The following is a 13,485-nucleotide window of genomic DNA, read 5'->3' as shown; positions in this document are numbered from 1 at the left end:
GCTTCAGCTTCAGCATCAGTCCTTCCAATGAATATTTGGGGTTGATTTCCTTTTGGATTGACTGGTTTGATCTCCTTGCAGTCCAAGGGACTCTCAAGAGAGTCTTCTCCAACACCACAGTTCAAAAGCCTCAATTCTTCAGCACTCAACCTTCTTTATGGTTCAACTCTCACATCTGTACATGACTACTGGAAAAACCATAGCTTTGACTAGACAACCTTTGTCAGCGGGGTAGGTTTCAATCCCAGCCCCTCCATGAAGCACTGCCAAAATCCCTGCTGCAGTGCAGCTGAACTGCTGGAAAAGCATGACTCAGTGCAGTAAGAGAAGAGCTGTGTGAAAACAGATGATCTCCAGCCTCTCCAGGCTGGGCTATCAGAACACTGAGGAGGAAGAAACACATTAGGTTTAGCATGGGGAATATTCCATCAATTCAAAAATGCCCAGGCCCTGAAGAGAGACCACCTTCGTTGTTGTTCAGTCGGTAAGTCATGCCTGACTCTTTGCAACCCCATGGACTGTAACCTGCCAGGTTCCTGTGTCCATAGGATTTCCCAAAAATACTGGGAATATTGGAGTGGGTTGCAATTTCCTTCTCCAGAGGATTTTCCTGACCCAGGGATTGAAGCACGTCTCCTGCACTGGCAGATGTATGGATTCTTTATAACCCCTTGATTCCAGACTGCCTTAAAAAGAAATACTACTGGACTTTTCTGGTGGTCCAGTGGGAAAGGAACCCGTCTACCAATGGAGGGTACGTGGCTTTGATCCCTGGTCCAGGAAGACTCCACCCGCCACAGAGCAACTAAGCCTGTGCATCACAGCTACACTGAGCCCAAGCGCCCTAGACCTGTGCTCTGCAACAAAAAAAGCCACTGCATTGAGAAGCCTGTGCATCACAATAAAGAGCAGCCCCTGCTTGCTGCAACTAGAGAAAGCCCATGCACAGCAACAAAGACCCAGCATACCAAAAATAACCAAATAATTTAAAAGACAAAAAAATACTACTACACTATCCTTGTGCATTGTTTCTGGAAATGTAAAATGGTGCAGTTGTCATGGAAAACAGCAGAATAGTTCCTCAAAATATTAAACACCGAATTACCATATGATCCAGAAATTCCATTTCTGGGTGAAAATAGGATCTCAAAGAGATATTCACACACCATTGTTCATAACAGCATTATTCACAATAGCCACCAGGCGGAAGTAACCTAAGTGTCCACTGACAGATGAATGCACAAATAAAATGTGGTGTATACATACATTAGAATGTTATTCAGTCTGAAAAAGGTAATTCTGATACATTCTACAACACGGATGAATCTTGATGGCAGTATGCTAATGAACTAAGCCAGCCACAAGAAAGCAAATACTGTTATGATTTCACTTACACAAGCTATCTAGAGCAGTCAAATTTATGGAAACACAAAACAGAATGGTGGCTGCCAGGGCTGGGGCAAGGGGAGAATGAGGAGTTAATATTTAATAAGTCAATTTTGCAAGATGAGAAAGTTGTGGAGATTGGCTACACAACAATGTGAATATACTTAACACTCCTAGATCATACTTTATAATGAGTAAGATAGTAAATTTTATATTATGTGTATTTAACCACAGTTTTTTTTAGCAGTTCATGTTTATACATGCAAAACAAACATACCAACACATAAAACCTACTAAAACAGCTAACCTTTCTCCTATGAAGAGTACGAAATGTAGTATCTTCAGTCTCCTTTCTTTCACCATACAGATGTTTCTAAAGTACCTGAAACACTGTATTCAGTACCAAGCTCATTCTCTTCCCCAACGGATTCACTCTTCCTTTCTCATTATTTTTAAGACTCAAATCTAAGTCATCCTGGATTCACTGCTCCTCCTCCTCCCTATCAAGTGCAACTCATCACAGTCTCCTTCAATTTTCCGCTGCTACCATCTGTCAGACTGCCCCCCTTCTCTCCATCTCTGGTGTTCACCACCATCAACTTCTCCCTGGTCTAGTCCATGAGCCTCCTAACCTAAGACTACAACCTAGTCTCCCTTGGCTCTATTCTTGCTTGCGCCTTTCAAGTTTCCCCCACTCCCATTGCCTCCAGAATGAATTTAAAACACACACACACACAAGCAAATTCAATCACATTAATCCTTTCATTTAGGCTTCCCAGCGTTCTTCAAATAAAAATGGTCTATAAGGCCCTGCAGGGTATGGCTGCTGGGAGAAGACATTTACCTGTCTCTTGTCCTGGCCCCTTGCCTTTTGAAAAACACATATTTTCAAAAGTAATACAAGTCAATATTTTTTAAAGTATACATTGTGTTGAAAACACTAAATTACATGGCAACCCAGGTCAAGTTATATCCCTTTTCCACAAAAATAGTTTAAATCACTGTTATTTCCCACTGACTTCACTGACTTAAAATTTTGGCAATTTTTTTCACAATGTACAGGCATATTAATAAGAATTAGAAACAAAGGACAAATGCAACAGTGTGACACTGCGGCCACGCTGGCTCTATTTAGGTCACTGAGAGTGTCCCTGTCTCTTCCTCCTCAGGACCTTTGTATATATTCTTGGATCCCATTCCTGCATTTAAATCTTCCTATCTTCTGGATGGGGCATTGTCTACTTCAGAAAGTCTTCTCACTTACCAAACTGTTATATGCTTTCTGAGGGTCCTACATAATCTTTTACCTCAGTGAAAAGTGTGAAAAAATGTTAAGTCAGTCATGTCTGACTCTTTGTGACGATATGGACTCTAGCTTGTCAGGCTCCTCTGTCCACGGAATTCTCCAGGCAAGAATAGTGGAGAGGGTAACCATTCCCTTCTTTAGGGGATTTTCCCTACCCAGGGATTGAATCCGGGTCTCCCACATGACAGGCAGATTCTTTATATCTGAGCCACCAGGGAAGCCCCAACCTCAGTGCTCATGATCAAATAAACAGAGTCATTCATGTGGTCAGTAGTGCCCAATTTTTTTCGGCCCCATGTACCGTAGCCCACCAGGCTCCTCTGTCCATGGGATTCTCTAGGCAAGAATACCAGAGTGGGTATTCCTCTTCCAGGGGATCTTCCCAACCCAGGGATCAAACCCACGTGTCCTGCATTGCAGGTGAATTCTTTACCACTGAGCCATCAGGGAAGCCCAGATAGAGTCACTGGTGGTAGTGGCTTAGTTGCTAAGTCATGTCCAACTTTTGTGACCCCATGGACGGTTGCCTGCCATGGTCCTCTGTCCATGGGACTTTATAGGCAAGACACTGGAGTGGGTTGCCCTTTCTTTCTCCAGGGGATCTTCCTGACTCAGGGATTGAACCTTGGTCTCCTGTATCACAGGCCGATTCTTAACTGACTGAGCCACCAGGGAAGCCCCAAATAGAATGATTGCTGCTACTGTTAAGTCGCTTCAGTCGTGTCCGACTCTGTGCGACCCCATAGACGGAAGCCCACTAGGCTCCCCCGTCCTGGGATTCTCCAGGCAAGAACACTGGAGTGGGTTGCCATTTCCTTCTCCAATGCATGAAAGCGTAAAGTGAAAGTGAAGTCGCTCAGTCCTGCCCGACTCTTAGCGACCCCATGGACTGCAGCCTACCAGGCTCCTCCGTCCACGGGATTTTCCAGGCAAGAGTACTGGAGTGGGGTGCCATTGCCTTCTCCAATAGAATGATTAGTGGTTACCAACTGTCTCCATGCTGGCTGTAAGAGCTGAGGGCAGAAAGGGCCCATGTCTTTTTATTGACTCAATATACATTCTGCCTGGCAATGGGTTGGGCAAAATTATTTAATGGTATTATCCCAAATTGGGTTTTTAGGATAAAAGTGGCTAAAATTCTGGAGCCTCACAAGAATCAACACCATTCCCTCTCCTTGCTCTCCTAAATTAGTCATTTTTTCAGAACACCACTTCCAATGCAAAAGAATCCTATCCCGTAGACAGAACTTGAAATGTGTGACAACTGTTTATCATTCATTCACTTATTTGAACATTTATTTAAGTCCTGGCATAAGACTATGCACAAATAACAAATAAAACCAAGTATCTGCACCTAAACTTCACATTTTTGTTTACTCTGGCAGAAAACCTATAAGGGCTTCCCAGGTGGCACAGTGGTAAAGACTCCACCTGCCAATGCAGGATATGCAAGAGATATACCCAGGGTTCGATCCCTGGGTCAGGAAGATCCCCTGGGGTAGGAAATGGCAACCCACTCCAGTATTCTTGCCTGGAAAATTTCATGGACAGAGAAACCTGGTGGGTTACAGTTCATAGGGTCCCCAAAGAGTCTGACACGACTGAGCACACTTATGTCTGTCTAGTACACAGAAAGGCTTAACACCCATTACCAAGAATAACACATCTTCTATAGTAGGGCTAACACTTTTACTCCTTTCTGAAAGTACAGGGTAGGCTAGGGTAGGCTAGCAACAGTGGTCATGTCTATAGCATTCACTCAACACTTACACTTATTTAAAACTTTATTAGTGTATAAACAAAGCTAAGACTTCATATGATAAACCGAAGTTCTATGGTAATGAGGTCAACATTTTCAGTACTGTAACAAGCCTGTGTATGCAACACATATTTTCAAAAGTAATACAAGTCAATACTTTTAAAAGTATATTCTGTGTTGTAAACACTAAATTACATGGCAACCCATGTCAAGTGACATCCCTTCTCCACAAAAATAGTTTGCTGCTAAGTCGCTTCAGTCGTGTCCGACTGACTCTGTGCAACCCCATAGACAGCAGTCCACCAGGCTCCCCCATCCCTGGGATTCTCCAGGCAAGAACACTGGAGTGGGTTGCCATTTAAATCACTGCTATTTTCTACTGACTTCACGCTAAGTTTTTGCCTTTTTTTTTCACAATGTACAGGCATATTTATAAGAATTAGAAACAAAAGACAAATGGAACAGTTCTCTAAAAATTGCATCAGGGCATTTGTCCATTTCAGAAGTGTTAAGAGCTGACATTTTATGCATCAAAAATTACACTGAAAAGTTTTAATATGTAAATAGCAATGATATATGGTTTCACTAGCATGAACAGCTGTCTTCTATTGAAATAAGACTCCAATGTGATTTCTTTGTCATCTTCAGTTGCAATCAATAAAGTATTTTTTAAAAAACTTTATGGCACTAATGGTAAAGAACCTTCCTGCTGAAGCAGGAGACACAGAAGACAAGGGTTCAATCCATGGATTGGGAAGATCCCCTGGAGAAGGGCATGGCAACCCACTCCAGTATTCTTGCCTGGAGAATCCCATGATAGAGGAGCCTGACGGGCTTCAGTCCACAAAGAGTAGAACACAACTGAAGCAACTCAGCATGCAGCATGCACGCACATAGCAGGCACTGTTCTAAATACATAATAGGGATAAAGGGATGCAAGAAATATGCACTCAGCCCTCAAGGAATTTGGTTTAGCAGAAGAAACCTATACAAATATTGCCCTAATGTGTCATAAGTAACAACCTTAGCACTGAGACCCAAAGGAAAGTCAGCTGAAAGTCACTCTATTGGGATTGGATCAGGGAAGGTTTCAGAAAAAAAACCCTTAAACTAAGACCAGAAGGATGAGCTAGAATTCTCCAGTAAAGTAAAGAGGGAAATGGCAGTGCCCACAGAAGGAACTGCAGGCTGGTGCAAATACAGGGAGCCAGGAAACATCATGGTGTGTTGAGATCTTGTTCTGCCCAACTGAACACAGCTTTGGGTAACAGTTGAGGAAGCTGAAGAGACAAATGGGGCCAGATTATAGATATAACGTGATAAGGAGTTTGTACTTTATAAGGGAAAGTACTGAAAAAAAGTCTAATTAGGGTAATGATATGACCAGTCTACATTTAGAAAGATTAGTGGTTTAAGGACTCCAGAACTCCCTTGAGAGGGCTGACCTTAGCAGGGAGTGCTCACTCGCCGTCTGATTTACTGACGGTTCGCTTTCTCCTACCCTTGATCAGTAATGTCACCTGCAGCAGTGCAACCCCGCCCCCCCAGGAGCATCCAGTGGTCTGACATCAGCAGCACCTCCCGACACGAGATAAGGCACTCACTGTCTCCAGAGGGCGGCCACCCACAGTGTGATGTGAGCATTCTTCCAGAAGGTGACAGCCCTGGGGTTGAGTTGGGCTGTGCCCCTACTTGTGTGACCACCAGGTTTGCCTCATTTTCCTTCGCAACAGGGGAAGGCCCGGCTCTAGGAGGCTGCGCGTTAAGCGGTAGATACAGGGCGAGAGCCGGCAAGGGGCAGACCCACCGCCCGTAGAAGCGGGGTCGCGCGCCGCCGGCTCCGCCTGAAGACTAGAGCCGGAAGGCTAGCGGGGTAACCAGGCCGTGGGCAAGAGGGCTGGGCGGCTCACCGATAAAAAGCAGAGTCCCCGAGTGGGTTCCAGTTCGCGGTGTAGCAGTCCATGGCTAGTACAAGCGGCGGCTTGGCAGCGCCAGGTACACTCGCCCAGCTTGGGCTCCAGGCAGGCACTTCCGCTTCCGCCCGTCCGGGTCACGTGATGAGGCCGCGGCCACCAGACTTCACCGCTGTGGGCGGCTTTTCTTGGCCGTCGCTGTGCCCCGCCCACACGGGGGCGGGCTCGGCCCTGGCTCCTGCTCCCTACGGCGGCCACCCGCGCTGCCTTCTTGTCCCCTCGGACGTTGGGGGGTCGGGCAGGGCAGAACATGAGTGACCGGAAGTGGGAGTTGTGAGCGTTGTCGCCCGGGGCGGGGAGGCCCGAGGCGTCGTCGGGCCTCCGCGACTCACGTATGGAGAGAGCTGGGCGAAGGGCTGCGCGCCGACCACTAACCGGGACGCACAAGCTCTGCGAGGCAGGAGCAGTGCTGAAGCGACCAGCTCTTCTGGCACGGGAACATGAGGCTAGGCCTGGCGCCCGCTGCAGGCGACGCGCGCAGTGTGCGGGCCTGCCCCAGTCGCTGGTGAACGGCGCGGAGCCCCGCGACTCGGTAATTGGCGCGAGCGCGCGGGCGCATGCGCGGGGCGGCGACGGGCACGTGGCGGGGCGCCGGGCGGCACCGCGTGGGAAGCGGCAGGGTATCCCGGAGGTTCGCGGGCCTTAGCTCACTGTGCCAAGTGCAACAGACGCTGGCGCCACCATGGACCCCACTCTAATGCTGCCACCTGGTACCTGTAACCCTGAGCAGCTTGAAAGGGGCCAGCGCAGGTCTCCTTTATCCCAAAGTGGGCCCTGGAGCTAGTTGAGTCCCCTCCCTCGTGCAGCTTAGTGGCCTTTCCCTGCAGCCCGTCGTTGTTGGCGGCAGCATGGTCTTCTGTCTGGAGAACGAGGAGCTGTGCCGCCCGCAGCGAAGCAACATGGTCCGTTTCCACGCCTCGGAAGTCCAGCAGCTGCTACACAACAAGTTCGTGGTCATCCTGGGGGACTCAAGTGAGTGCCCTGCTAGAATCCCACTTCCTGGTCCCGCACCTGCGATCTGTTTTCTGCGTCTGAACGTTTTGTCTCCATCTCAAACCTCTTTCCTGATCCCCAGTCCATTCCAGTACAGAAGGTTTATTTCCCCAACGCCTTCCACAGGTGTCCTGACAGACGTAGCCTGTCAGGCTTTTCACCTCCACCTTGCTCAGCATTTTTCTTCCTGACAGTCCCCTACCGTGTCCTCATGGAAGAATTGTATTGTCTGTTTCTTGGGTGACTTGGCCAACTTACTCCTGCCAGGTCGCTATGTACACCTGGAAGGTATACACCTGGAAAGAACAAAGTCAGTGCAGGACTTTTTAACTTCACCTTTTCTCATACCTCTAAGTCAATACTCCACAAAGGTGGTGTTGGGCCACCTCAGCAAGAGGCCTGGATTTGAAAGGAGCTGGGGGTGGAGTAGGGCCTGCCTCAGCCTCAGGATCTTTGTCTCCCTTCAGTCCAGCGGTCTGTGTATAAAGACCTGGTGCTCCTGCTCCAGAAAGACTCACTGCTCACAGCTGCCCAGCTGAAAGCCAAGGTGAGGGAAGCTTGGTGGCCATGCCAGTGATGGGCGGGCACAGACTCTGGCCTGGTAGGGGCCTCCTCCCTGGCTTGGGTCTGACCAGCTGGGTGCGGGGGGTGGGTGGGCAGGGGGAGCTGAGCTTTGAACAGGACCAGCTGGTCGCTGGGGGTCAGCTGGGCGAGCTGCACAACGGGACACAGTACCGGGAGGTCCGCCAGTTCTGCTCGGGTTCTGGCCACCACCTTGTACGCTTCTACTTCCTCACCCGCGTTTACTCCGAGTACCTCGAGGGAGTCCTGGAGGAGCTGACATATGGGCCTGCCCCGGACCTGGTGATCATCAACTCCTGCCTCTGGGATCTCTCCAGGTTGGGGCGGGGGGAGAGGGAAATACTGATTGGGGGTGGAGGTATGGCTCAGAGGCCACCCACCCCTGTCTTCTTGCCCACCCTTTGTGCTACCCAACAGGTATGGCCGCTGCTCGATGGAGAGCTACCGAGAGAACCTGGAGCGAGTGTTCGTGCGCATGGACCAGGTGTTGCCAGATTCCTGCCTGCTGGTGTGGAACATGGCAATGCCCCTAGGAGAGCGTGTCACTGGGGGTTTCCTCCTGCCTGAGGCAAGTGACTGGAGCACCTCAGGATAGAAGATGGGGCAGCTGATTGGTAGATAGAGGACCCTCCTTCCCGATTCTGCATCATTCAGTGGCTCTTAGATGCTGCATTTTCTCACTCAGCTCCAGCCCCTGGCAGGCTCTCTGCGGCGGGATGTGGTTGAAGGGAACTTCTACAGTGCTACTCTGGCTGGGGACCACTGCTTCGATGTCTTGGACCTCCACTTTCACTTTAGGCATGCAGTACGCCACCGTCACCGGGATGGTGTCCATTGGGACCAGCATGCCCACCGCCACCTCTCACATTTGCTTCTGACCCATGTGGCCGATGCCTGGGGTGTGGAGCTGCCCAAGCGTGACTATCCCCATGGTGAGCCCTATCACAGGTGGGGAGGGTAGTGATGCAAAGAGGGCCCTCAGAGCATAGGTCTCATAAACAGCAGGACAGAGATCCTCAAGGGGAGCAGAGCCCCTTGAAGGACCATTGTGAATCCTGAGTGTGCCTTCCTTCCCCTGGCCCTGTATTCACCTTTGTGTACACGAATTGAGTATTGAGTACGTAAGGCAATATGTCAAAAGATCCATATGCTATAGATAAACAGAAAAAGAATGGGAGTACTTTTAGATAGGAGTGGATGTAGGGTGTGGAAGAGCAGAACTGGAGGAAAGGTAATTCAGGCAGAGTGGTAGAAGCAACAAAGCCCCTTGGCAGGGACTGTTAAAGCCTCAGTTCCCGCCTGCTTTTAAAGGAGACATCATGGGTTATTGTTCCATGTCTGCTTCTGCCCTGGATCGTGTCCTGCAAGGGTAAAGTACCTGCCTCACTTGTTGATAATTCAGCACCAGTATCTAGCACAATTGCTGTGTATATAGTACCTGCAGGATGGTGTTTATTGAATTGGAGACGTGAGTCATGTTAGAAGGCTGTAGTAGCACTGGAGGATGTGAGGGCAGAATGGCCAAGAGAGTCACTTTTAGCCTGGAGTTGGAGTATCAGGAAAATGAATTAGGACCTTGATCATATAATGGTCCAATTTCTTTGTTTTTTTAGGTGAGAACTAAATCTTATCTTCCTTGGTGGCTCAGATAGTAAAGAATCTGCCTGCAATGCAGGAGACCTGGGTTCAATCCCTGGGTTGGGAAGATCCCCTGGAGCAGGGCATGGTAACCCACTCTAGTATTCTTGCCTGGAGAATCCCCGTGGACAGAGGACCCTGGTGGGCTACAGTGCCTAGGGTTTCAAAGAGTCAGACACAACTGAGCAACTAGCACACAAATCTCATCTAAATCAGTTGGAGAACTGATCCTTAACAGAGAAAGGGATCCTCTAAAGGTTGTAAGGCTAGTTTGTTGTGTCTCAGGTCTTCTGAACTCAATTTGGAGCCACAGAAATAGCAACATCAAAAGGAAGAGTTAGGTGGAAGGATGAGTTGGTGAGTTTGATGAGGGAAGATCTCTTTGAAGTACTATGGAAAAGTTGAGTAGATTTGGAGTCAGTGGTCCCCAGCAGGGAGATGGCCGATAAGGGCGTGAATGTGAACAGTGACAGAAAGAGCAAAACAATGGCCATGTTTGGGAGCTGGAAGAGAAGAGAGACTGATGGAGGAAACAAAAGGAGATAAGGATAGAGGCACTTTCAGGGAGGGGAGAGGCTTTTGGCCGTGTCATGTGATAGTTAGGAAGTAAAGAAGTGGTTACATTTTTGTAGGAAAAGTATTGAAGAAGTGGAGTAGGGTTAAAAGAGGTAGTGAACAGTTGAGAAGGGAATGGTGCCTGGGCAAAAATACACTCTTTGTGGGAGGAAGTGTGAAAGGAACCCGAACCTGCTGGGAAAAGGAAGTGATAGGATCTTTGTTTTTAACAGAGACTTACTAAACTTAGTTATTGGTCTTTGAGGAAGAGCTAGGAGAGGAGAGATAGACAAACTGGGCAATACAGGGAGAAGACTGGAAGGGATCATGAGGTCAGACTGGAAGGAATCATGAACAAAGACAGATCCACTGACTCCACTGACTACTGAGATACAGGGAAGAGGAGCATAGCTTGGGCTTGGCCTGAAATGAGAGGGGATGAGGAAACCTGAGTATGAAGTAGAGGGTGCTGTGTTCTCCATGAGGAGGAAGTAAAGGTTTAGAAGTGTAGGCTGCCAGAGTTCAGGGTGACCTGGCTTCCTAGGCCTACTTAAAACAACCATCCTGTTTCTAGACCCATGGATTAAAGACTGGCCAGAGCCGGATCATCTCTTCCAGGGGAGCCAGGGGCAGCCCTCAGACTTCGGGGAGCAGCCGGCCTTGCCCCCACCCTCTCCCTTACCTCCTCCCATGCCTTTTCCCTATCCTCTTTCTCAGCCTTCCCTACCTCCGCTGTTTCCACCCCTGCCCCAGGAACCCCCTTTTTTCCCAGGCCAGCCCTTCCTACCCTGTGAATTCTTCAATTTTAATCCAACGGAAGACTTCTCAATACCACCCCACTTAGGTATGTGCCCCCACAACTTCCCAGCACACCTTTTCCAGCCTCTCCTTGAACCTCCCTTAACCTGGTCTCCTGTGTCCAGATGGGCTGACAGAAGTCAGGGACTCCTTGTGCCCCACCCTGGACTGGGTTCTGTCACAGCTGAGTCTGAAACAGCATCTGTAGACTCATGAGTTAGCTCATTGTCAGTTTCCTGACTTGGCAGTACGGGAAGCAGTATTGCCATTTTGTAGATGGGGAAATTGAAGGCCAGAGAAACTCACCCTGAAGAACCAGAACTGCCTAAGGCAGAGTTGTGCTCACCATGGCCAGAAGCCCATTCTGATGATGGCTGGTTCTTTTGTAGGATGTGGCCCTGGAGTGAACTTTGTGCCTGGCCCCATGCCTCCTCCAGTCCCCAGCCCTGTCCGCCATGGTCAGCACCGGGGCTTGGCCGTCCACCGGGGGATGTCACGCTGTGTTCACAACAGCCCCTACCATGTGCCGAGGATGGGGGCGCCCTGCAGGCAGCGTCCAAGACACTCAGACAGGCTGATCCACACATACAAACTGGATAGACGACCTCATGCCCATTCGGGTACATGGCCGGGGTAGACTGGTTCTTGGCTTTTGGGCTGTGTGTGCCAGTGGCCCTGCAGTGCCTGTTTGCCACACCAGGTGTGGGCGTGGCACCTGCTATGCCTGACGTTGTTGTACATTGCTGTCACCAATAAAGGCATGGAAAAACAGAGTGACATCTTTTTGTGAAAGGGAGTGAGTCTCTGAACTGTGATCTCAAGAGTTGAGGAGGCTACCTCTGGGTTCTCTCCAGCCTCGGACCTTGCAATCCACACTGTTTAGAAATCATTGACTGCATCTTTCATACTGTCTCACATGCTCAATTATACTCCTACCAGAACACACGTGTACTTAACAAAGACCCTGGAGGGGTTACCTATTGTCAGCAGCTCTTTGGGATTGGGAAATTTCACAGGCTGAGCTGTAATTGAAACTGTTAATATTTTGTATGGAGTTTGGAATCTGGCTAGTTCTCACCTGTACTAGTCTCACCCATTCATATGTATGTTCAACGTTCACCTACTCTGGGAGATATACCAACCTTGCCTTGTACAATTTCTTGGCTCATGGTAGACACTCAGAAGTGGTTGGAACTAAGCAAGAAGCTCCCAGGCCCAAGTGGGAGACTGATTAGAAAACCATTACTTAATAGATACAATATGCAGTAGTAGCAAAGTGAACGCAAACCTATTTGGTGGGTGGGCAGGAGAAGAGGAGCAGAGAGAGAATTCCAAGATTGGGAGTAGGGAGTAGGGAGCTGTGCCAAACTTAATAAGAAAGTTAAAAGAATTCAGGGACTTCCCTGATGGTAGTGACTAAGACTCCATGCTCCGAATGCACGCAGAGGCCCGGGTTCAGTTTGTGGTCGGCGAACTAGATACTAAATGCTGCAAATAAATATCCTGCATCCCACATGCAACTCAGACCTGGCACAGCCAAATTAATTAATTTTTTAAAAGTATAGCATCTCAGCTTTGACAAATGATCTTGACCCTGGGTTGGGTGTAGTATGAGGTGGGGGTTGAAACAAGGCAGTAAGTACACTGATAAGCGATGTGAAGCAGGAAAATAAGGAAACACACAGACCCACTAAACCTTAAGTAGAATAGGCTGGAGAAGAGTGCAGAATTACTACATTATCTTTCCTTACTTTTTATTGAAATTTTACTTTGTCAAAGAATGTAACATCTTACAGAAATGGAAATAGCGGACCAAAGAAGTGTTGATCCTTGGTGGATAACTACTAAGTGCAAATGAAAGAAACTACTAAATTAACACACACTGGTGCTGGGGAAACTGGTACAGACAACATAAGTTAATAAAATCCTTTAGAGAGTAATGTCATCAGGGCTACTGAGACTTACTGAGAGTGCTTGAAATGAGCTTGGTTTTCTTTGCTGTAGACAGAAAGTGGATGGGAACATACAAAAGTGAAAGAAAGCCTCTTGTTAGGAAGATAGATTTTAGATAATTTTTATTGTAAAAACTGTTTTTTGTTTTGTTTTCATCAGTTTGGAGAATCCCTTGTTCAGTCATTTATTCCTTGACACAAAACCCTTTTCTTTGCACCTCTGAAACTGGGGCTTCTCAGTGTTTCTGTGGAAAATTGTACACCTTAGCTAAACTGGTTTATGGAAGAAAGTAATATGAGTTACCCAGCTTCACGGAGCCCTCTGTTGCTTGCCATCCTGTTCTCTAAGAAAACCTTGCGTGCGTGCTAAGTCATTTCAGTCGTGTCCAATTCTTTTCGACAGGCTTCTCTGTCTAGGCTTTTCCATTCCCTCCCAACCCCACCCCAAGTCTGGCACGCTCACACTGTGAGCGCTTTGAGACTTCAGTGTGCTCCAGATCCCTGTCAATCTACCTCTGTGTTTCTCATTTTCACCCCATCTTG

The 13,485-nt window shown here is 48.3% G+C and overlaps 2 protein-coding genes across 9 annotated transcripts in view; one reads left to right on the top strand and one right to left on the bottom strand.

Moving 5' to 3' along the window:
• Positions 1–6,554, bottom strand: part of VPS16 (VPS16 core subunit of CORVET and HOPS complexes) — a 28,170-nt gene extending 21,616 nt beyond the window's left edge. For 3 of the 4 annotated variants that reach the window (XM_006042715.4, XM_044927861.2, XR_003103120.3), the window contains exon 1: positions 6,362–6,554. In XM_006042715.4, the coding sequence (XP_006042777.1) occupies positions 6,362–6,414 (53 nt within the window). In that variant the 5' untranslated portion in view covers positions 6,415–6,554. The remainder of the gene's footprint in view (positions 1–6,361) is intronic. The other variant, XM_025263951.3, reaches the window with a different exon arrangement.
• A 21-nt stretch (positions 6,555–6,575) lies between these two features.
• PCED1A (PC-esterase domain containing 1A) lies at positions 6,576–11,763 on the top strand. Of its 5 annotated transcripts, none has more exons than XM_025263954.3 (8): positions 6,577–6,956; positions 7,231–7,396; positions 7,885–7,964; positions 8,078–8,316; positions 8,417–8,567; positions 8,685–8,931; positions 10,965–11,036; positions 11,380–11,763. In XM_025263954.3, the coding sequence occupies exons 1-8, from the start codon at positions 6,759–6,761 to the stop codon at positions 11,625–11,627; spliced, it is 1,401 nt and encodes a 466-aa protein (XP_025119739.3). In that variant the 5' UTR covers positions 6,577–6,758; the 3' UTR covers positions 11,628–11,763. The 5 variants fall into 5 exon arrangements, with proteins under 5 accessions (XP_025119740.3, XP_025119739.3, XP_025119737.3 ...); XM_025263952.3 differs by having other exon boundaries at positions 6,580–6,956; positions 10,767–11,036; XM_025263953.3 differs by having other exon boundaries at positions 6,581–6,956; positions 8,231–8,316; positions 10,767–11,036.
• The last annotated feature ends 1,722 nt before the right edge of the window (positions 11,764–13,485 follow it).

This window comes from Bubalus bubalis, chromosome 14, assembly GCF_019923935.1.
Source record: "Bubalus bubalis isolate 160015118507 breed Murrah chromosome 14, NDDB_SH_1, whole genome shotgun sequence".
Lineage (NCBI taxonomy): Eukaryota > Metazoa > Chordata > Mammalia > Artiodactyla > Bovidae > Bubalus > Bubalus bubalis.
The sequence above is the reverse complement of the archived record's forward strand: the minus strand, read 5'-3'. Positions and strand labels throughout refer to the sequence as shown.